At 43.9% G+C, this 24,829-nt stretch overlaps 1 protein-coding gene across 1 annotated transcript in view; it reads right to left on the bottom strand.

Annotated features, from left to right (window-relative positions):
• LOC147709307 (putative deoxyribonuclease tatdn3-A) overlaps nucleotides 1-19,489 on the bottom strand; it is a 90,825-nt gene extending 71,336 nt beyond the window's left edge. The window contains exons 1-2 of the mRNA XM_086925459.1: nucleotides 19,413-19,489; nucleotides 8,720-8,752 (exon numbers count right to left, since the gene is read on the bottom strand). Of these exons, the coding sequence (XP_086781585.1) occupies nucleotides 8,720-8,752; nucleotides 19,413-19,463 (84 nt within the window). The 5' untranslated portion in view covers nucleotides 19,464-19,489. The remainder of the gene's footprint in view (nucleotides 1-8,719; nucleotides 8,753-19,412) is intronic.
• Between the last annotated feature and the right edge of the window lie 5,340 nt (nucleotides 19,490-24,829).

Below are 24,829 nucleotides of genomic sequence, written 5' to 3'. Positions count from 1 at the left end.
GTTTCCCCGTCTATGTACTTATCTGTACGCTTTTTTGTGGCTACGGAAGCCGGGTTAGTTGCTTCCGCGGTGGCTGTATTAGCCAATGAATTCCCTGCAACGTGAACGCCATCACGTTGAAGACTCTGTGCGTGAATCACGTGAGTCTTTTGTAGTTCTTTGTGTAAAAGAGCTACCTCGTTCCAGAGCAATTTATGCTTTATTGTGGCACCTGTGTCATCTTTGTAGTCGTTTTCGATCCAACTCTGCAGTTTGTTGTTGTAAGAATTGACGCAAAAATGAGAATCGCACACTATAAGTGTGGGGAATTCCCGTTCTGCATTTTCGAGCGCCATCTTTAAAGATCTGATTTCAGTTCTTTGAACCGAACAGTTTCTTACAGATTCAGTTTTTGTTACTTTCGGTCTGAATTTACCGCACAGCCAACGACCTTTAATGATCGCACATGCTGCATTGTAGGATTTGCTCTCTACATTAAAATGCTGTACAAAGCTATCTGTATAGATTATACAGGCATATTGTGGGAGAGGCAGAATTTCGATTGGCAGAGGATATTCTTCTTCATATTCTAAATCATTCAGTTCTTCAAATTGCGGGGCGAAATAGTATTTCACGTCCTCCGCTCCTAGAGAATCTATGTACTGTATCCATTTCGGATCCAGTGACACTGTAGGCAGGTTTACTGGGCTGAATAGCGCCTCGAAGGCGGATTCCGCTGTAAGGATATTAATCCGTTTGCCGTGTGCTAGTTCTCGTTCATTTGCTAATGCGACTTGCACTGCGTTCACAGTTCTTTCTGTGTGACTGAATGTTTTTTCTGCTTGTGTGTACAAGTGAGATTTAATTGAAATTGGTACCTTTTCTCCCTCATTAGAGGTTAGGTACGTGAATCCGCATCTTCCTGGGATGACTCGGATTACAAGATCGATCGTGTTGTCACGTGTATCTAATTTTGTTTTTGCTAACATGTCTGTTTGCAGTGATCTCAAAATTTCTGTGTGTTTTTGAGTCCAATTGATTTGTTTTAAATCAGGTTTTATTAGTTCGTAGAGAGGTTTAACCCTCTCTGCGTAATTTAGTATGTAAGTTCTTCCGAAATTCAGAAAACCTAGTATTGATTGTAAATTCTTCAGCGTTTTTGGAGCTTGGAGTACAGCGCACTTCTCTAAGAAGTTGTCCGCTAGGCTTTTCCCTTCACTTGATAATTCGTACCCTAAGAACAGTACTGTCAGATGGGCAATTCGGGACTTTTTAAAGTTGAATTTGTAACCCTCTGCTGCGAACCCAAGTATGATGGTGTTCACTCTTTTCAAGTGAGTATCCAAGTCGTCGTCTGTGAGATAAATATCATCTACGTAAGACAATGCTTCATCATCATAGATTTGTAGTAACTCTGTTACCCTAGCTGAGAATAGTCCTGGGCTGTTCTTGAACCCCTGTGGGAGTCGACAGAATTTTTTCTGTGACCCAAATGCGGAGAAAGCGGTCAAGTACCTGCTTTCTGGTGCAATGTTTTGACAAAAGAAACCATTAGAAATGTCTAATGTCGTTTTATATTTTTTCCTAACTATATTATTCATTAGGGCTGCACTATGCGAGTTTTGTACTGCAAAAGTTTTGCAACATGTATTAAGATGTCTGTAGTCCAAAACTAGACGATATGAATTGTCTGGCTTGGAGACAGGAAACAAAGGATTGTTCATTTGAGAGGTGCATGTTTCAATCACCCCCTGGTACTCAAGTTGATCTAAGATCTCCCTGACCTGTTTTTTAGCTTCTTGCTTTATGGGATACTGCCGTTGGGCAGTTGGTTCACTTTTTAATTGGATTTTGTGAGGAGGAGAATCCTCATCCCATCCTACATGATTTTTATACAATGCAGGTGCCTGGGCTACTGCCCATTTCCTTGCATATGTGTATTTTTTGTGAATCGGTATGTGATTCGAGAAGGCAGGCATAATCACTTCTTCGCCACGAGGGCACTCCCTGACAAACTCTGGGGGCCAATCATTTTCAGCTAACAGTATATCATAGCCTTTTGAGAGCTTATCCCAAAATAGACCCTTAATTTTCCTAGTCTTATCACCCTCTATACGCAATGTTATTTCGTATATTTTATGGGGCTCGCTAAGTCTGGCGTCGGCAGTTTCAACCTGAATGTATTCATTCGTGTCCACTGTCTCCAGATGACTCATCAAGATCTTGCGCGCTATACTGATTTCTGCTGCACTGTCCAACATTGTCAATGCCCACTCCCCGTTTTTCAACTGTGTCCTCAGTATTCTCGGCATGGTTGATTACTCTAATACTGGCTACCTTCTTTTTCTGAAATTGAGATTTCTTATTTTGAGCAGGTTCCTTGTCTTTGGACTTGGTGTGCTCTCCTGGGTCTGACCGTCCTCTTCTTTCCGAATTCTGTGGAAAAGATCGAGAGGGACGTGTATCAATACTTTGATATCTATCAGGTTTTTTCAGATTATCCCTATTTCTAAGGTTATATCTTTTCTCAGAGGGCTCCCGTTGGGGAGACTGGCGTTCTCGAGTCGGAGTTCTCTCCCTCCGTCGAGGAGACCTTCCTCTGGACTGGAAAACTTTTTCCTTGGGAGTGGATTGTTTATTTCCATCCCAGCTCTTTTTAGGAGTGTTTAAATTATTTTTAATAAATAATTTTTCAGGATTTTCGAGCAGTTGGGGCTTAACTGGTTTTCCACCCAAGCTGTCTCTACCTAATTCTTCATAGCACTTTTCTATGATTTTTGCAAGCTCAACAGGATCTTTTATATCTGTTTCCCTCAATTTCTGGCGAATCGCCACAGATGCTGCTTCTCCCTTTACGTTGGCTAATAATATAGCCGTGACCTGCTTGAAGTCTTTCAGTAATTTCATACCTAGATTTAAAGCGGGCTCTGGACCGAATTCATTTTGAATCTGTTTTAGCACGTCTGGTATTACCGCCATAGACGGAACACCGTGTGTTTTTGTGTAAATGGAAGCAAAGACTGTACCCCAAGTGTCGCAGTCTTCCACGTGTGGTGCGATTCCCATAGGAAGGCAGATGGTCAAGATTCTGTGTTTCTCAATAGGGGTAGTATCAGGAAATACTGCCTCTATTTGAGTGATTTTCTGGGCTAACCAGAAAGGAATTTGTTCCCGTTTTACGGGTGTTTTACCAAGACATGACTGTATGTTCTGTGGTGTAATTTTATTTGTGTTCCCCTGATGAGGGGTCAGCTGTGGTGTATTAACAGCTGGCTGGACTGTTGCAGTCCGTATTACATATTGGACCAATTGCCTATGTATTTTTATTAATGTGTTTAGCTGTGCTAACAGCTCTTCTCTAGACATTCTTGTAATGTCAGGATGTGGTGTGTAGCTGGCTAGAACCGGCCACGTGGCTCCTGGTCTACCTAGTGGACCGAGCCTAGTTATGTGATCATTGTGTTTTAGGGCGCCATTAAACCAGAGCAGGTGCTCTTGAAATTTAAGTGGAATTTCAACCTCCTCGAAAGGGGCGTACTCATCCGGAGGTTCCTCTATTTTGTAATAGTGAAACTCTTGTGTTATAGCGTTTACCGCTGGAAAGTTTATCCATGAATAGAATACCTCTGTCTGCCGATACTCGTGAGCCTCTATCACGAAAATTACTGTACCACCTTGAGGTGGCAGTCCGTTTTCTATAAGTTTTAAAGTTATAGATCTTCTTAACTGGACCGGGATGATAATAGCATCCGGGTCTGCCTGTAGGAGACTCGAGTCCTCCTCTATTAGTATGGAAGCCAGCCTAGCTGCTTCTTCATTGTCTGACATTTTGAAAATGCAGTTTTTTGCAGAGTAGGTCTCCACGGAGACAAAGATTAGATGCACAATATTTTGGAACACTGTATCCTTCAACGTTGAATAAACCAGAGCTTTACATAGGAATCTCTTCCTACTAAGGTCGGGCGGATTTTAACCTTTCACCCACTCCAGACGTCTATTGGAGTATTTACGGGAGAAAGGGGTCTGTGAAATATGCACGACTGAGTTACTCTATAAGTCTTGCGTTAGTTTATCGCCTTACCAAACGTTGGGCGCCATGTAGTGTAGTTCCTAGTTTCCCACTAGGCCCTGCGCATTGGAATAACATAAACAGTAGTATCGACGTGGAACTGCGGATATTCCAGACCTCCACTGACTATGCTAAACTTAATTGGGTTGTGTTACCAACTAGCTCAGAGGTCACTGGAAACTTTCTTCTCTGCATAGGAAGTGATCAGCTTCCTTGGCACAGACAAGAAGGGATTCAGTTTTCCAACAACCGTGCAACATGACAACTTTGCTCCTCAGATCAAGAGTCGATCTCTAGGGTCGTGTGAAACAATAGACACAGATTTCACTCAGTCAGTCTAGTTCAGTTTACTTTCACAAGATGTAGAGAATAGAGAGACGGGCGTGTATCAATAAAGGTTAACATTTATTGAACAGTCTTTCTTCTCGTACAAGAGAAATGTATTGCCACAATTGCAATAATTGTTATTATAAAAAGTACGTACAGTAAGATAAGTATTGCGAAATAGAACTGTAAAAGCATTGATATGGTTTCTTAGCCATACAATGGTTTAAAAGTAATAAAACATATATACAGTCATATATACATTAGGCTAACATACTCAACTGGTGCTTCTAACTAAGCCTACCCCAGTGTGCCTGACCTAAGCCTAACACGTGAGAAGGGGAGTAAGTAAGTAGCTTAAGTTAAGTTGGTTTTGCCAAGGTTTGTTTCAAGAATTCTCGTCTAAGGGTTTAGTCAACACCATACCTCTGAATAGAATGATGGAGGATTGGTATCTCCTTCAGGGGTCTCTCTCGATATCCCAGTCACCTGCGAGGGTAGACCGGAAGCGCCGGGACTGGATTTCTCTGCACGAGAAAGGCAGCGGCTTCTCTCAGCGCGTCGAGGAAGGAGGGGTGACAGCGTCCGCGGGCAGCTGGGCTGGATGTCTTCGCAGAGGACGGCTGCACGGCTCCTCAAGCGTACTGAACCATAGTTCGCGCTGTAGCGGCGATAATGGTAATCAGTAGCTTCACCACCACAGGATAGCAGGCTGCAGCGACAGAGTGCTAGTTTTTACCAACACGGGGTCATGCAGGCAGCTGGCATCAGCAACAGGTTCGCTCATTGCTTAAGGCAACGTTGGTAATATTTATACCTGACAGGTGCCGGGTTTGACGCAAGTTTGCTGGACATAAGACATCAATTAAAGATGTCACTAGGAAGTGACAGTTATCAGTTGCTCATTAGAGTTCCATTACTAATCAAAACATAGCAAGCGGGGATTTCCAGGTTTGCTAAGTTTTTATCTTGTTGAAGAACTCGGAGTGTTATCTAGGAATATCAGATAGTGACTGCTGCTCTGTCATTGCACTAATTGGTCGCAAAGGAAGTAGCAGAGAGTCATGCTGGAATGTGGCTCTGTTCGTGTGAGGCCAGAGATGACTTTTCAGAAAATCGCACTTGAACGGTTATGCCAATATAGGGAATAAAAGGGCTTTATAGCCGAATAGGGGCATAAGGTCACAGTATCGATCAGGAACCTAGATAAGCACGCAACAACTCACCCTCAACCCCTCACCCTCAACCCCTCACCCTCACTCACCCTCACCCTCACTCACCCTCAACCCCTCACCCTCACCCACCCTCACCCTCAACCCCTCAAACTCACCCTCACTCACCCTCAACCCCTCACCCACCCTCACCCTCACTCACCCTGACCATCACTCACCCTCAACCCCTCACTCACCCTCACTCTCACTCACCCTCACTCACCCTCAACCCCTCACCCTCACTCACCCTCACCCTCACTCACCCTCAACCCCTCACCCTCACTCACCCTCACCCTCACTCACCCTCAACCCCTCACCCTCAACCCCTCACCCCCTCACTCACCCTCACTCTCACTCATCCTCACTCACCCTCAACCCCTCACCCTCACTCACCCTCACTCATACTCAACCCCTCACCCTCACTCACTCACCCTCAACCCCTCACCCTCAACCCCTCACTCACCATCACTCTCACTCATCCTCACTCAACCACCCTCAACCTCACTCACCCTCAACCCCTCACCCTCACTCACCCTCAACCCCTCACCCTCACTCACTCACCCTCAACCCCTCACCCTCACTCACCCACCCTCAACCCCTCACCCTCACTCACCCTCAACCCCTCACCCTCACTCACTCACCCTCACTCACTCTCAACCCCTCCCCCTCGACCCCTCCCCCTCAACCCCTCACCCTAACCCTCACTCACCCTCCCTCACCCTCAACCCCTCACCCTCAACCCCTCACTCACCCTCAACCCCTCACCCTCAACCCCTCACTCACCCTCAACCCCTCACCCTCACTCACCCTCACCCTCACTCACCCTCAACCCCTCACCCTCACTCACTCACCCTCAACCCCTCACCCTCAACCCCTCACTCACCCTCACTCTCACTCACCCTCACTCAGCCTCAACTACTCCCCCTCACCCTCACTCACCCAAAACCCCTCACCCTCACTCACCCTCACCCACACTCACCCTCACTCACCCTCAACACCTCACTCACCCTCACCCTCACCCTCACTCACCCTCAACCCCTCACCCTCACTCACCCTCACTCACCCTCACTCACCCTCACTCACCCTCCCTCACTCACCCTCACTCACCCTCACTCACCCTCAACCCCTCACCCTCACTCACCCTCACTCACCCTCACTCACCCTCACTCACCCTCACCCTCACTCACCCTCACACAGTGCAATAGTTCTCAGACCATTTCAGTTAGAGCTTTTAGAAATGTTTATGGCTTTTTTTATTTGTAATACTTTACCATTGGCTACAGGAAACAAAAATGCTAAACATTTACAAAAAAAACCCATAAACAATTCTAAAAGCACTAACTCTAATGGTGCGAGACCTATTGCATTTCCAATGCTTGTTGTATGTTGAAAGCTATCAGTGGAACAGCAAATTCCTGCTTTGGGATTTTGTTTTTGAAAAATAAAAAACTGTGTAAAAGTTAGTAGGGTGGCCATCCTGTTTGAGCTAGCTGTCCGTCAGACTTTTCCAACTTAGCCAACGTTAAGAGATGTGTATTGGCCGGTGGACATCTTTAAGTTTGGGATGTCTGTCAGGACAAAGAGTAATTTACCTCATCGCCTTGGCAGACATTACTCGGTCCTCCAAAGTCAATATCAAGCCCTAAATCTAAACTTTCCAATGTATGCTTACTTTGACGATATACTGATAGTACATATATTGGAGTTTTCATATGTGCATGACTATGTTTCTGTATTCGCTATTTTGATAAACAACTGTTGGCCAGACTATGTAAAACTGTGCGGAAGTGTCAAAAGGACAAGTTGACATGGTCAGAACATGTATATTGGAGAGATATGTTAAGTGGAGGGTACTCCATGAAGCTGTGTTTCACTTGTGGTCCTTCATGCAGGGTACCTAAAAATATTTAGCTAAGTGGTATGAATAATACACATGTTGCTCACCAGCAGAATACATGAGAATGTTGAATGTTGTTGTTATAAAGAACTCCTCGAATTACAGATACATTCCAAGAGCCTCCCGCTCCCATCTCCTACTAGAATGACCCAGCCTGCTTCTAGGCACACAGTAATCCTCACTGTAGGTTCCATACCCCAGTAGTTCTTGATGGCTCAGGATTTGAACATTCTTAGAAGTGCGAACTAATTAACATATTTGACATCATTGACAACATAAAAAACAACTTCAATTAAATGATAAAACAATCAAAATTAATATAAAATTAATAGAGTAACACATATCACCTCACTGAACAGACTAAAGGCTGAAAACAGTTACGGATCACCACTTTAATGCGTCCAAAGGGATTCTTTCCATCAAATGAATGAGTCTGGGGGAAGGCTCCCAAAGAAGGGGCGTTTCTTCCTGGAGCTTTTGCATCCCCAAGGGACTATTCTACACAAAGCAGAGCTCTGAACAGAGGTGAGTTTAGCGATCAGGTTCAGGTCCTTCTTAGGTGTGAAATGTATTCTGCTGTAAGCGAGAGCTCAGCCCAACCTCCAAATGTGTGAGTCTCACTCGCAATGAGTGAGACTTGAGATCTATGTCATTCGTCATAATCTTCGGACTAACTTGTCAGAGAGCAGAGGTTGCAGAGGACGCATTGGAGGCTCCAATATTCACCTCCCTCATACATTGCTCCCCCCACCAAACTCTACACTGATCTCCTGTTGGAATTCATCATGCACTTCCCAACTTCTCCACAGTTTCAATGCTCGCTCAGCAAGCCACCTCCAAACTAAACTTCCCTTTATCAGAGACGGGGAGGCAGAATTGCTGGAAATAGTCTCTGGCTGTGCTGTGATTGCTGGCACTTACATGCTATGGAAAAATAAACACCCAATTTCCCCTGTGTAAATATCATGCTAAGAAAATTAAGAAAATATTTCCTGTCTTCCTTGTTACTCTAATAAGGGTGAAAACTGAACCCAGCATAAAATGTATAAATGTTTGCTAAAACATGTTATTTTTCTTTGAAAGAACGTGCATGACTGGTGTATGAAAAAAGGGAAATTGAAATGGAAACTGCAGTTTAGGTGACTTTATTATGTCAACAATGTCGCAATAAGCCACAGGAGGCTGAAGAGTGACCCCAACAATACATCTGAATACTTGAGAAAAAAAGTCATTGCTTACCTTTCTTGATTTTTCGATCACGTCATCAATGTCCTGTAAGCAAATGCATATGTTTAATATTTGTGAAACTCAATTCAATCATCTATTAATCAAAGTATGTGACGAATACTTTGAAAAGCGCTTCAGTCCTCAAATCATCAAAAGCACTAACACAAGAATGTAACAGAGAAATTAACTGGAATATTGTTAGCCAATTACTGCTCCTTTGTCCTTTTCCTTCCCTTAGCAGTCCTATCTCTGGACAATAAGCCAGGTGATGAAAATTAGTGATGACATAGGTGGACTGTGAAGGTCTCCTTCAGACCTCAAACCTACGTCCCTTCTCCTCCATTTTCTTTGATACGATATAACTAGGATCAAGTTTTTAATATATATCGACAAAGCCAAAATGTAAAAATTATTTTAAGCATTTATTTACGATGTAAGGTCTTAATGTTGTGGTGTCAAATATTTGTATGGATGTTTGGATACACTCACAAATATCACAGTAGAGGCGATCATGTAATCACAGCCATGCATTCCCACACAGACAAATAAGGAACACTTACACGTAGAGAGATGAAAGGCGAGTCATATGAATGGATGGGTGGATAGAAAATGAGAACCAACAGATGAGTAATTGGGATGGATGGATTGATAAAAGGAATGGATGATCAATGCATGGATCAATGAGATGGTTAATGAATTGGCAAATGGGAATATGAGTTGATGGGAAAATGAGTGAGTAATTGGGGTGGCAATATTGATGGGTATCTCCGAATAATAGGAGTATATCAGTCTAGTTGGTAGATGTTGGGTTGAGGGATGGATGATGTGTTTATGGTTAGTTTTTTGATCAGTTGGTAGGTGGCTTCATATATGTATCAAAGGCTGAGTACATGGGTGGAAGGATGACAGTGACGTGTACTGTGTATACTGTAGCTGATGAGTATTTTACTGTAAAAAGGAAATAGGGGAGATCAGCATCAAAAGCGCTATTACAATAGACTGGAGAAGGATGCTGTGTTGTCATTTATAAGTAGGGCTCCCAGTTTTATGGTATTTATTTTTTTGCCATTTCCGTCTGCATTTATCCATATTTATTTTTTGGGCATTTTTTCTGTATTTATCCACATTTCTTTTTGCAACAAGCAAAAGACGACGCTATAGCTAGTATTTTTCCACATTTATTTAAATTGACAATGCACACATGCGCTCACTTAAACTGGCGATTTGTTGTGGCTTTAGCAGTGCTTTAAATGGTCCAATATTGAGTAATTTGAAAAGGAGAGTACCTGTGCTTCTCAGTCCTACTATAAAAACACTTTAGCATAGTGAATGGGTCCAAATATGTGTAGAATGACGTGTTGAGAAAACACAGCACCATTGATATCAACGTGTGTACATCGAAGTGGCAAGGGGAGGTGGAGATTGACAAGGAGAACTGTGGTTTCTAAATATTCCATCCCTGAAGATCATCCTTTGGTAAACTAATAACTACTGCTCAATATTCAGTGGATGAAGTCAGTCTTGGATAGGATGGCTGTGGCCATGAGAGCGGCCATAGCCTCTTCTGCGGGAAAAATAACCCAGTTGGGTGGTCTGTGTCTGTGAAAGCGTAAAGGAACCTGATGAGACTGGTCCTCTGATGGTTGTTAAGAATAAAGTCAGTCAGAGTATCCTTTTTTTAATATCCCCATTTTAGGATATGAGCCAGATAGAGTTGAGTAATTTGTATAAACAACGCGAAAAATAAAGTGACAGGCTCGTAAATCCTGAACACGTCTCCCAGAATAGCGCACCTGTGCAATAAAATAAAGGGCTCAGCAGTTGTTCGAAATAAAATCAGCCAGAGTCGTCACATTCCTGTTTTATAATATGGCGCGGATAGGAGTCTAATAATTTGTACTGACAGCTCGAGGAAGACAGTGGCAAATCCATAAATACTGAACTCCGCCTCTACCGCCCAGAATATGCACACTTATGCTATAAACTTAGGACCTCAATTCCGCTTCCCTGTTTTACTACCTCATAACTCGTTTACAGTCTGTTAAGTGTACAAATGCTCACCTAGGCAAAAGCCATTAAAACCTCAGTGAAGAGCACCCCCACAGGCAACGGAGGGGGTGCTCTACACAAAAGACCCTGTGGCATCCCTACACAAGCCATTTGTGACCCCGTGCAGCATGAACCTCTGACTTATTGCTCTGTGTTTGAAAACGACCCTTCTGCCTTCCTTGCTCCAGCAGGGATCTCTCAGACCGCGTCACTGCTCCGTCACACCCCTGCAATGGGATTAGTATGCTCTCCAGTGTCTTTCGAGGGCAGAACTTTGTGTGTGCCTTGTGCAGCTGCCTTGATAACTTCCATGTGAAAATTGGCATGTCATGAAAGTCCTACTGGAAATAACCTATCATTTCCCTCTTTGCTCAGTAGAAATCCAATGTCACCGTTTCTATTTTTCTATACAGACTAAATATTCTTAATGGAAACAAAACGCTATCTGACATATAAATACCCCTAAAGGCATCTGTGGCAAGGGCTGCGCAACTGTATGGGGCCTGGGACAGGAGGAGTCAGGGGCGATGGGGGAGGCTACGGCTGTGGGGTGAAAGCACAATAAAGCCTGTTTAACAAGTAAATGGTCTTTCAAAAGACCTGTGAAGTACTCGGGTGCGGCTGTGTGTGTGGGAAGTATTTCCAGGAGCAGGAAGGGGGCGTGGCAAGATAACTGTGTATTCGAGATGGCAGCGCGGCAAAACCTTCTAGTATTTTGCCGTTTTTACATATAAATATAGACAAAGGAAAAATTGTTTTCCGTCTGTATTCATATGTAAAAATCAGTTTAAACGGAAAACCGGGAGCCCTATTTATAAGGCACAACTGAAGAGCAAGTAGAGTAACAGAGCTATCATGCAGCTGGGTGCCTCATTCACCAACACCACAAAAAAGTGTGAACGGACTGACTGATGCATTTATAGAGTACTCAATTGTCGGGGCGTCTTGGCGCTGAGGTGAGTTCATACTGAGCCAGATACTTGCTTATTTAGGAGCACTTAGGAAACAGCCATGTCTTAACCTGTTTCACGAGGATAGTCTGTTGGTTTGCAATCTCAGCTGTGAGGGGAGGGAGTTCCACAACTTAGCAGCTTGATGTGAAAAACTCTTAACACCCCATCTAGCCTTTTTTATTCTGGGCACCAGTAGCAACCCTGTGTCGGCAGATTTCAGGCTTCGCAGAGGTTTGTACCAAGAGAATATCTTTTGAATGTCTATGGCACCGCCTCCGTCGAGCGCCTTATGCACTAGGCAAAGGGCCTTGAATTTTATTCTATCCGGGATGGTAAGCCAGTGGAGCAGTCTGATACTGGTCGACGTGGAATGATATTTGGGGAGAGCGAGCAACACGCAGGCAGCTGCATTCTGCAGAGATTGTAATTTAGCAGTCTGGCCTTTGTCTATACCTAAGTATAGTGCATTCCCATAATCAATTCGCGAAAGTACAAGGGCTCCAATTACTGTTTTCCTTTGAATGAATGGGATGAACTGCAAGATTTACGCAAAACTTTCAAGGTGAAAAAGCAGGTGGAGGTTACTTGATTGATTTGCATCCCAAGCTTTAATTCACTATTGAATATAAAGTCCAGGTTCTTTGCCTTAGTCACCGGGGCTGAACAGCTCCCAGCCTCCGCAGGCTACCAAAGTTGATTTCAAACTGAGGGGCCCTTCCCAAACTCAATAACCTCGGTCTTATCAGTATTGAGTTTGAGGAAGTTTGCGTTCATCCAAGCCATAACTGCATTAAGACATTTACGGAACCGGGCCGCTGTGATGTCCACCCTCTGTGAGACCAAAATCACTATCTGGGTGTCGTCCGCATATGAGACCAGATTAAAGATGTGGTGTTTGAATAATCTGGCCAGAGGGGTAACATAAATGTTGAAAAGCGCTGGCGACAGAGCCGACCCCTGTGGGACTCCACCCAGGAGGCACAAGTTTGCAGATTTAAGACCCTCCCAGTGAATCAGTTGTTCCTTGGATGCCGGGAAGGATGAAAGGACGGCTAGAGCCGTCCCTCTGATACCTACTGCCTTCAGCCACTGCACCAACACCGTGTGGTTCACGGTGTCGAATGCTGCCGATAAGGCAAGCAGGATGAGGATAAATCTGCCCTCTTCCACCACCAGTTTGCGGATGTCTTCTTTAGCCATTATCAAGGCAGATTCGGTGGAGTGCCTTGCTCTGAAGCCATTTTGGGTGAAATCAAAAAGTAGATTCCCATCCAAGTAGTCCATAAGTTATAAATTGATAGCTTTTTCTCGAATTTTAGTTGGTAATGAGAGACATGATATCGGACGGTAATTCTTAACCTCTGCAGGATCCAGTATGGCTTTCTTGATGATCGGCCTAATGCAAGCCTTTTTCCAGAACTGCGGATAAACACCAGAGCTAATTACCCCGCTTTAAAGAGGGGTAATATGTACGCTGATTCGGTTGGATACCAAGTGCATAATTGATGGAGGACAGGGATCCAAAAGTGAGCCTGCTTTTGTTAATAATAATATATAATTGACTTTCTCTGCCGCTAGAACAGAGAACTCTAACTGACTGCTCTGAGAGGAGTTTTCCGCCGGGGGATCTTCATTGTTTCCATTGTCGTTGGCACGGTCTTCTGCAGTTCGTCATATACTGCCTGTACTTTATTTTGAAACAATTAGGCAATTTTGTCCACAAAGTTTTGGTCCACTTTAAAGTGGCTGTCCTGTGGACATTTAGATAGAGCTGAAACCGTTTTAAAAAGCTCCTTCGAGGAGTTTTTGGCTTCATAGACTTTAGTTGTATAATAGGTCGCTTTTGCATGTTTTATGGCTTCCTTATACTCCTCCAAGGCCTAATTATAGTCCTTTTTGTGCTTTTCACTATAGTCCGTCCTCCAAATCCACTCAAGACGCCTACATTTGGCTTTTATGGGTCTGAGCTCAGCCCCATACCAAGGTGCTGACACTCGGTTCCTTTTGGGCTGCTTGGTTATTTCAGGAGCCAGTTGGTCTATTGATGACCTAATCCAGTCATCAAAGTTATTTGCCGCAACATCAGGGTCCAGCATAGTGTTAGGGGTATTATCTGCCAGGGAGGCTGGGAATTGTTTTTTTGGGATATCTTTCCATTGACGGAATTTGAGCAAAGGCAGTCTGTTCCTCTGACCTCTACTAATTCTAAGGTTAGCAATGTTAAAGAGTATTACATAATGATCTGACCTGGTAAAGGCGATACGCTTGTCAGATCTATATCCTGGTTATTCGTAAATATGCCATCCAAGGTGTGACCAGCTGAGTGTGTGGGCCCCAAAACTTCTCACTTGATCTTTGTTGAGGAACGCCCCTCTGGTGGATTCTGTTGGCTGCTCGCATATCCACCTGTGGAAAAGGTCAAAGCAGCTGCCAATATATCTGAGATCCAGAAAGATTAATGCTGTGCTCAGTAAAGGGCAGTGAGGAGGTCTCCTCCCTACACCATCAATTACCCTGAGACTTCAGTCAGCACAAATATTCTTTGGTGAAGCAATCCTTACAAACTGCATATTCTATTCATGTGTGCCTCAGCTCTGAGTAATGGAGACCACCATTGTGTATTGCTTCCAGACCACATTTCTTCAGCCAAACAAAACACAAGATGTGTTAGTTGGGCAGGTGGCCCATCTCTTCATAAGATGTGCAGCCATGGTCCCTTTTAGACTCACAGGATGACCAGCTGAAACTGGCTTGGTACAGTCTACAAAATTATCCTTCTGCCCCTTTGTTTGTGATGATGCTTCAAACAAGACCATGTTATTAGGCTTAGCACTGAGTAAAGGAAAGTGGGGTGGAAATCAGAGGAACAGAACAGTGAGTTTCTAAGATAGTGGTAATGACCATCTCTGAGCCATATGGAGTACTCTACAACATTATTGTCTTCATGGGGGGAGGAGGGGCAACACAGGTATCTAACCTCTCATGTACTCAATCATGCTTCACGAACAGTGAGGGAGGATTAGTGGGTTCAACCATGACATACACAATCCAAAGCCACGAATGGTTAGCTATGGCATGTCCTGGTCATGGGGATGGTAGCCACCCTTCAAAACAATACCACTTTGGTGTCTACCACTATTACTTTAGGTTCTACCCCCGTCACTGACTAGAGTCCAGCCCTCCACTGGACAGCAACATTCAACACTGACTCCTGCACAAGAAATCGTACCTGAGGCGCTAGAATGGCAATAAAGAAGCAAGCTGGCACATGGACGCATAGTTTTGGACTTTGAACCCCACACAGTATGCCCAATCCAGGACATTGTTCCAGAGATTATTCCTGTCCAGAGTAAACAAATCCCATGGGACAATACTGCATTATTCTTATGGTGAAGTCTAATTCTTACAGGAAGATGGACCAGAGAAGCCACTTTGGTTGCTGTCATCATCCACCGTAAGGACTTATGGTCCAACTGAACTGCTAAGAAAGCTAAAGACAAATACTGATAGAACCTTTTTAATGCTTACATTATTCAATAAGTTTATATCTCTTTGGCCAACTCTACAGGCAGTTAGTAGGGCGATGACTGATGAAAGTGTTGTATCCTCTTCTCATGTGAGCGATCTCTCTTCCACGGTGTGCACCAGCACGTAGAACGTTCTCGTTCAAGTTGCTCTTTGAGTGGTGTCTCGCGCAGCTCGAGGACTGAGCGTTGACGCAGAAGTGAACAAACCTGGACGTATTAAACTGCAGTGCTCTGGGAATAAACTACATAGTGCTTCAGTTTGTTTCCTGTTGAGTACACTCAACGCGTCCATGATGATAGTAGGACTTGCTCTGCTCTCCGTCTCCAGGCTTCATTCATTGCCCTGTGACCGCACTTTAACATTTTCCACTCGGTGCAGCACTGAAGGAACAGACTCTGCTGTTCGGCCCTTCAAGTAGCATGCAGGCTACCCTTCCTGTTACACTACTATCAGTACAATTGGATACCCATGCTGCCACCTAAATAACCCCAGCTGTTCGCAAAACCTGTCTCTCAACAATTCTTGCTTATCTTGGTTTCTGCTAATAATTCCGGGAGTAATTAAGAAGTATTGATCACGTTTTCTCTTCATTCCCGTCATACTGCGCCGTCCCTGACCGGACCTACTTGCTCATCTATTATATGTCCTGAAGATGATCTTGAATAATTGAGATCGAAATGCCGTCGACCTCCTACAACAGGAACTCCTTACATTCTGTAAATTCTTGAGTTTCCAATATTGTTGTCAATGCGATGTTTCTGTTTTTGGATCACCCTCGCTTGGCACGTCACGCTTTTTGGCACTTACCTGTGTGAGCACCTGAATACTATTGTCTTGAAAATAAATAACAGTCATAAATTGATCTACATGTCCCTCTGTATATTTACCGCTCACTTGAATTTTTTAACTAATTGTCTCCAATCCTAACATAGTGTCCCCCACAAGGTCACTTTCTATTGGACCTTTTGGTCACAACAGAACCATTGTTTCCCCTAAACATGGTAACCTAACAGGACATACGGATAGAAAGGGGGATTCCGCAGTTGCTAATAGTCTCCTGCATCCTGTGCTCTGTCCTGCTGTGTATAGAAGGCTGTAGCAATGGCGCTTCATTGGCTAAAGGTAGACTGGAAGCAAATATACATCTGGGAGTAACATGTACATGTAGTTGGTTGTCATCCTAAAGGGAAAAATATTTTACCGGGCCAACTACCCACTGTACCTGAAACAAGCGAACACTGTTGGTTTATCTGAGGTTCACCATTGACTGCAAGGCGACCTGTAAACTATTGTAGAACAAGGCGAGGACCAGAGGCAGAATTATCAGCTGTCCTCTTTGAAAAGTAAAGACTATTCACCCAGGATTCGGGAAAAACGCTGCAGCTGCACCACCTGAAGGACAGGGGGGGAGGGGAGGGGAGTCGAAGTGAAGAGGAAGTGGACTGCCCTGCAAGTAGAGAACCTTTATTATTCAGCAAGCAAATAAGCGCAGAGTTCCAGTGAGGTGGGTTCAACGTGGTGAGATTGGAAGGCTTTGAGGTTCAGCATGAAATTTCCCACGTTGAGCAGCCAAAAGTTAGTGCAATAATCAGTGTGCCACTACCCAATCACTACTGTAGAATACATCAACAGCCTGAGGGCCTGTGTGTGTGCACTCCACGTGCTGCTGTGTGCAAACCTGCTCTTACTATCACTATAAGAGATGCTCTAGGTCATCACTGCCAATTTTCATGTACACAGCATTGTGACAACTGTTCTTTCTAGAGGTCCAGAAACTGTGTGCGCAACCTATGCTATCATAAGCAGCCTGGTCAGTGAGCAACCAGAAAGAAGCCGTAATCCCAGAATTGTCCAGAATGCGGCGGCCAGATTGATTGGGAATATCCCCTATCGTCAATCAGTCTCCGCTTATCGTAAGGAACTTCACTGGCTACCGGTGGCCAGCCGGATCTAGTTCAAGATCCTTACCCTCGCCTACCGAGCCATCAACGACCTTGGACCCAACTACTTGAAAAAACGTGTCTCAATATCCCGTTCCATCAGATCCCTGAGATCCAATGACCTCCGCCTTCTGATCTCTCCCCGTTTTAGACTCACTAGAATGGGTGGCAGAGGGTTCAGTGTTATCGCGGCAAAATTGTGGAACGCTCTGCCAATCGATCTTAGATTCTGTCCTTCTGAATCCACCTTCCGGGCCAGACTCAAAACTTGGCTCTTTTCTGGACTCTGATTTTTATCCTGCTGTTTCTCTCCCTGCCCCTTTCTTCTCACCTGGAGGTTCAGGTTCTAGCGCCGGGACACCCCCTCGGGGGTAGCTGTGCGCTCTACAAACTACATAAATAAATAAATAAATAAATCCCCAGAACACTGGCTCGGGTTTTAAATTGTGCACATTGAAAACACTGTAAATTAGACCCTGTGCTTGGTTAGTGTTAATTGCTCCTGTATCCCTCGTTAAACCAAAGTACTCCCCCATGAAAAACAAAGAAGAGTTACAGAGTAACTAGAAATGAATTCAGAAGTATTGTTAATGTTACAAAAGTCTTATGGTTGCCAGGTGTGACGACTCTGTTATGGCAGTCGCCCCATTGCTGAGTGCCAGCAGATTCAAACACATGAAAAATAAAATGATAATTAAACAATTTTATCATATTATTTTTCATCTGACCTGCAGGCTGCCAGTAAGTTTTGTCCTAGGGCAGGCCACCCTGGCTTTGACAGCAGCTGCAGCAGGGAGGAGTGGTGGGCACTGTAAGTGTGCATGTTGGTTTGGCTGGCCGTCATTGGACGGCCAAACCAACATGTGCACTTAGCATTTCTCGAACCAGAGCTGTGTTGCACAGCCGGGCGGAGAACACACAGGCTCCCAGGTCCTGACTGAGCGGCAAACCAGCCCGTTCAGACCAATCCTAGCTCTTCTCTAATGCTGAGGTAACAGTATTCCTAGTAGGAGAGCAGGGTCGATTGGCATCTGGGAAGCTGCGTAGTGTCCACAAGCCCGTGGGAGTTTAGGATCAGGCGAGGAGCAAGGAGCCAGCATCAGGCAAGTACTATTTTATATATTTTAATTCATTTTTTTTGTTTGTGTTTTTATTTTTATATTTCCCCGTGCTGCCTTACCACTTTGCATTCCAAACAGCCGCCACTGATGTTTGCGGAATTAAAGTACATTTTATGTATTTTTCTTGAAGGAATAACACTGCTTGCTCATATTACCTATAGTGAGTAATACATGTGCTTCCTGGATAGATGTTCTACCGTACACCACCCTCAATGAAGGGGCAAAGTATTCCGGTGTTCAATTCCTATACCACAGTATTCCGGTGTTCAATTCCTATACCACCACTTACACAATTTCAATATTGTTCAGATGATCTGTTAATCAACAGAGAATATGCGAGAATTGTTTTATTAATTTCATTTAAGTAATCTCAATATGAAGACCACGGTGGCAGATATTTTTAATCACGATTAATATTCATGTAATGTAATAAACTAATGTAGAGCCCTCATAATTTCCATATTCCATAAATCGGTAACTCATGCAGTCCTTTTTTTTCTCCAGAATTACAGGATTTGTCTTCGCAGAGTTTTACTTGCATAAAACGGACTGCAAATACTAAAATGCACAGGAGAGATCTGGACTTGCTTTACTACTCCCGAACGGAATCATGAAAATTGAGCTCTCTTTACTAACGAATCTCATGTAGTGACCCCTATTTTAGAAACGCTCAATGTCAATGGCTATTTCTCTTATGGAAGCCTCCCCTACGTTTAAAACTGGCTGCAGGCTACCTCGCAGACAAGAAACTAAAGCTTCACGATTTTTTATGTAGCAGGAGGGCGCCCTCTGCCGTCACAATAAATAAAACAGATTAGCACTCTAGTTCTTTACAACAGCTATGTCTTGCCCGGGTCAGTGTCGTTATTGCAATTTCAGGTCAAAATTCGCGCTGTACATTTCTCAGAACCATTTAATTTAACTTTACTTTGAGCGAAAAGGTCAAAGCAGTAGGATCATTTGAACCTACATGTTTGGGGCCAAGTGGAGCAGAAATGCCGGCTCAAAATGGCTTCTCTCGCGGCAGAGATTTAAGGGTGGTGCTGTAGGATGTTTCGAACCGAAACGTTATATAATGTCCTGTTTATTTGTTCACAGGGAGAGTGTTCATTACCTGTACGAACTCGTCTGCGGCCATGTGACAATGGCAGTCGATGAAGTTCATGTCTGGCGTATAGCTGGGGGAGTGTCTCCCTGACATGGAAAGCGTCACATAGAGTAACTAATTGTAAGTAAGAACAGCGTTAGGCAGCGGCCATCTTGGAAAGTGCATGGGCCCTAACATTAACAAGCATTTGCAATGGAATTGTTCTAGCATTTGCGAGAGTTAGAGCTATTGGCGTTGTAAATTATGTTTTTTACCTATGTGTTTTGTTTTGGAGTGTAGTGGATGTATGTGGTGTGGAGTGGAATTATGTGGGTTGTATTGTAATTGTTAGGTGTGGAATTGTGTGTTGTGAAGTGTATTTGTGTAGTGGAATTATGTTGGACGGTAAATAGACAGTGGTGAGAGCTGCAGCAAATACTAGAAAGGAAGAATGAGAGGGATAGGTAGTTTGTGTAGGAAGAGGTTATTGAACTTGAGACAGAGGAGCCGAAATAGTGTGTGAGGAAGATAGAAAGAAGGGGAGAGCATGTTATAGACGCGTAAAGAGGGAGGTTTGTGTACACAGAGAAACCCCTAAGAAGAGGAGGAGAGGGTGGGTTTGAGGGACAGAAACGTTGAAAAATCACAAGATAGAAACTGACTTTGAAGACTGACGTTAACCATATGAGAAGGCAGGACTAGGGCATTAAGAGAGATGGGAAAGAGAGAGAGAACGTGAGAGAGAGAGAGGGAAAAGTGGATGGGTCACATAGGAAGGGGGTAGTAGAGCACAGCGAGATGAGGTACAGGAAGGCAGCAAGCGCGAGTAGTTAATATAGAGAGGAGACAGGTAGTGTGGGGGTGGGGTGAGACAGGGCAGTGGTATTGCAAGATGAGCGTGGGAGTGTGAGAGATGAGAGGGGCAATAGACGTGTGGGGCAAGTGAGCAATGTGTTGTATTAGAATCGTTTGTTGTGGAATTTTGTGCCGTGGAATTGTGTGGATAGTAATTACATTGTATTAAGTGTATTGGAATTATGTACAGTGAGAATGTGTGTTATGGAGTGAATAATGTGTAATTATGTGGAATGGTATTGTGTGTTGTGAAGTGGCATGTTGTGGAGTTGATTTATGTAGTGTGTTAAATTTTCAGGTATGAAACAGAAATATGTTGTGTGTATTGGAGGTATGCGGTGTGATTTGGAATTGTGGTGTGTATTTGAAATCTGTGGTTTGGTGTAGAATTATGTGGTATGAATTTGAAATGTGTAGAGTTGAATTGTGTTATGCGGAATTGTGTGGCCTTGATTGTGGTGTGTGGAGTTATGTGACATGGTCTGTAGAGATATTATGTGGCATGGTGTGGAGCAGTATTATATTGTGTGGAATAATGTGGCTGAGGAGAAGGAGAAAATTAAGAAAAGTGTTACAGCATGAGAGAATGAAAAAGAAAGTGAGAAAGGAGGAATTGAAGAAAGGAGAGAAGATATCTAGGATAGAAACAAAGACACATATTGGAAAAAGACAGCAAGAAGGAGAGGATGAAAGGGACAACTGCAAGAAAGTAAGTAATGACTGATCAACTGTAGGAGTGGCAGTAATATTTGGCAGTAATATTGGAGTGAAGAGAAGCCTAGGGTATTCTGATTTTAACTTAGTCCTAGTTTGCTTGTCATGGGGAAGATGCAGTTTAGAGGATATACAGTCCTCAACATGGGCGGCGGGAAACCATGCTGTTGAATTTAAATGGTGAATGAGGGTTGGATCAAACATGGGAGCCAAAACCGCTTGGGCCAGAAAATAATCAGACTTGGAAGGAAGAAGTTTGGACTTTTTCAGATGAGTAGGAGAACAAGGATCATTGAACCAGAAATTATCAATATTGTAATTTAGATCCCCCATGTCATCATCAGTATCCAATATATTGACAATCACTATTTGCTGGGGAGCATCTTGAACATTTTTAGATTTACTTTTGCACTTACAATGGAGGGGAATACAAAGGAGGTATTCCACTCCTTTGTAGAAGGCCTGGAGAAACAACGTCCTCAGTCCGGTGTAAAAATTGTAAATTGATAAATGTAAATTGATACTTGTATAGCGCACTACTCACCTGCAAGGGTTTCAAGGCGCTTGTACGAATACCGCTTTGGAACCCATCCTGGGTTTCCCTGTGAGGCGTCCACTCCTGGGCACCCCCAAGGTGGAGGCCAGGCATCCTTAGCGTTGTGGGGGCCGTTGTGGAGATTAAGCAAGCTATTGACCAGAGTTGCAGAGTGGGACTCCATGATTGGAATAGGCACCAAGGCGGAAATGATCAGGTCCATGGAATTTTGAGCCCAAGACTCGCCGAGGCGGGGAATTGAACCCTGGTCCCGGGCTAGACCTCTGCATCAGGGTCTGCTGCTCTCATCATTGAGCCACACTTCTCCACTGTTCAAAAGTGTAACTTCAGGATTGGGAGATGGATGCTTGTCTCTTTTTTACAGATAAAGACAGTGTTTTGCGATTTCTGCTTTCCCTCGCAGAATGGGCCACCACAGACTTTGACATCATGCTCATTACAGAGTTCAATATTTTTTTACATCTTCTCCATAGAGGTTGCAACGGCCTTTCAACTGAGAAATGAATTAAGTCATTTAAATACTTTTTAAATGCTTCCCCATCATCGCTGTCGTTATTCAGTAAAGGAGAGCTGTCTAATTCCATAATGTGTCCAACAAGCAACAAAGTTAAATCAGAAAAAGGATTCATTTGAAAGGGATTCAGGGGTGGTGGAGAGAAGAGCCCAAAACACTCCCCCCGGGCATATACACTCTGAGAAATGCAGCAACAGAACTGAGGGAAGGTGGGCCTCAAAGTCTCTCCCCTCTGCTGACGCCACGAGTGAAACCCAGGAATAAATACAAGCTGGAGGGCCCAGGAAAATCTCCGTTGCCGCAATGAAACTGCCAGGGAACCTGTGACAGCAATGCCACACTGTGCACCCTATCTTTAATATAGCTCTAGAGATTATATTGCATTTGATCGTAGAAGTTTTACAACAAGGAATTCTGTTTGTAAATCATATTTTTACCCTGTTAGAAACACCAGATTTCACCAAATTTATGATGCAGTTTAATCTGAATTGTACCATTTTCTTCAATACCACTACAAAAATCCAACAGATCATCTGCTGTCAGAGCTGACTCCTTGGGCGGAAATACGGGAACTCTCTTTAGAACGACAAAGGGACAGAAATGCAACTGTTGGGAAATCCCCTACCGCACCCTTAATACTCAAATCCCTGACGCAGAGTTTGCGTGATTGGGCAATCCCGTTCAAATTGGGATCTTCATTGTAAGGTAAAATATATCTAAAATTGAATATTTGACGTTATTCCGCAAACTATAATCCCGCATACCATGACTCCGCATTTATTACAACGCATGAGCCATTACTCCGCAGTACTATCACTCCTCAATCTTTTACCCCGCATATAACTTTACCAAGCATGCCTTTACAACGCAAAAGCATGTGTGGTGAAGTTATAAACTTAGTAAATGTACTTACCACATATATAGATGTGTATATATATATATATATATATATATATATTATATATATATGTATGTATATACATATATATATATCTACTAGCAGCCCGTCCCGACCTTGTCCGGGAGCAACAGGCAGCTTCCTGGACCCCTGCCCGCCCCTACATTGTCCATTATGCCGGGCCCCCGCCCGGCCCGTCCCCGAACCCAGAACCACTTCTCAATGGACTTGGGGTCCCCTTACCTCCGCCGGCGCTCCTCCATCTAAAACCCCTGTGGCTACACGTCACTTTTTCCTCCTTTTCCTCCTGTAATGCACGTTTGTCTTTTCGCCGCCCGCCCGCCCGTCCCGTCCCCCGCCCGGCCCGCCTGCCCCTACATGAGTGCCCTTACCTCCGCCGGCGCTGCTCCCGCCTGGCGGCTCGCACCACCGCTCCTCCCCTGCTCCATGTCCGCCGCTCCTCCTCCACCGCCGGTCCTCTGCTCCTGACGTCACCGCTCCTCCCCCGCGCCATGTCCGCCGCTCCTCCCCGTGCTCCTAACGTGACCATGCACGTCGCGGACGGCGCTACTTTTAAGGGACTACTTTTTTTTTTAATCTAAAATTTTAAATAACTTATTTTTTAAATTTATGTAGCCTATAACCATCTACACACCCTGCCGATTTCAACAGTGTATCGGGTGTGTAGATTGGCCCAGTGGTTCCCGAGTTTACCCGCCTCAAAGCCTGAAAGTTTCTGCTTTATTATAGTAGTATAGATATACATATATATATATATATATATATATATATATATATATATACTTAATAATGCATATGTATATAAATATATATATATATATTACATTTATATATTTTTTACAAATATTTTTTAATATATATATATTTTTTTTAAATTGCTCTTTTCAACCTAAAAACGAATCCCACCCTGCTCCCTTAAAATACCCCAGCACCCCAAAATCCTAACCCACCCTTACTCCTGAAAATACCCCAGCACCCTTAAACACTAACCCATCCTGACCCTAGAAATACCCCTGTACCCCAAAACCAAAAACTTAGCCCTGAACCCTAAAAATATCCCTGTACCCCAAAACTCAAACCTAGCCCTGAACCCTAAAAATACCCCTGTACCCCAAAACTCAAACCTAGCCCTGAACCCTAAAAATACCCCTGTACCCCAAAACCCAAACCTACCCCTGAACCCTAAAAATACCACTGTACCCCAAAACCCAAACCTAGCCCTGAACCCTAAAAATACCCCTGTACCCCAAAACCCAAACCTACTCTGAACCCTAAATCACCCCTGTATCCCTAACCCCAAACCTACCCCTGAACCCTAAAAATACCCCTGTACCCCAAAACCCAAACCTAGCCCTGAACCCTAAAAATACCCCTGTACCCCAAACTTGGCCCTGAACCCTACAAATACCCATGTACCCCAAAACCCAAACCTAGCCCTGAACCCTAAAAATACCCTGTACCCCAAAACCCAAACCTAGCCCTGAACCCAAAAATACCTAAAAATGATAACTCATAACAGAAAACCATTAGTTTATTTGTCAAAGAGCATCATCCATTATATCTTGATCTATATTATATATCCTGGAGCGTTTGATTTAGGCCTCTCACATAGTTTTACCATAAGATCTGTTTTTTTCCATGTAGAAGGGTGTCTGGTTGGACATTGAACAAGAGGCCTTGTTTGATCAATAGACCTAGCACTTTTTGAAGGCTAATGCCCTCCTTTTTTACGCATTTTAATAGATGCTATATCGGGTGATCCTCAACTTTTCTGCCTAGGTAGGTTGAGTTTTTCATAATTTGATAGACTATGAAGACAAGTGGAGAGAAAGAAGATGTATTTATTAGCTCTTTTTCCATCAATATCCTCCCCTTCCCTTTCAGCC

This window comes from Lissotriton vulgaris, chromosome 6 (assembly GCF_964263255.1).
Source record: "Lissotriton vulgaris chromosome 6, aLisVul1.2, whole genome shotgun sequence".
NCBI lineage: Eukaryota > Metazoa > Chordata > Amphibia > Caudata > Salamandridae > Lissotriton > Lissotriton vulgaris.
This window is presented reverse-complemented; position numbering and strand designations above follow the sequence as displayed.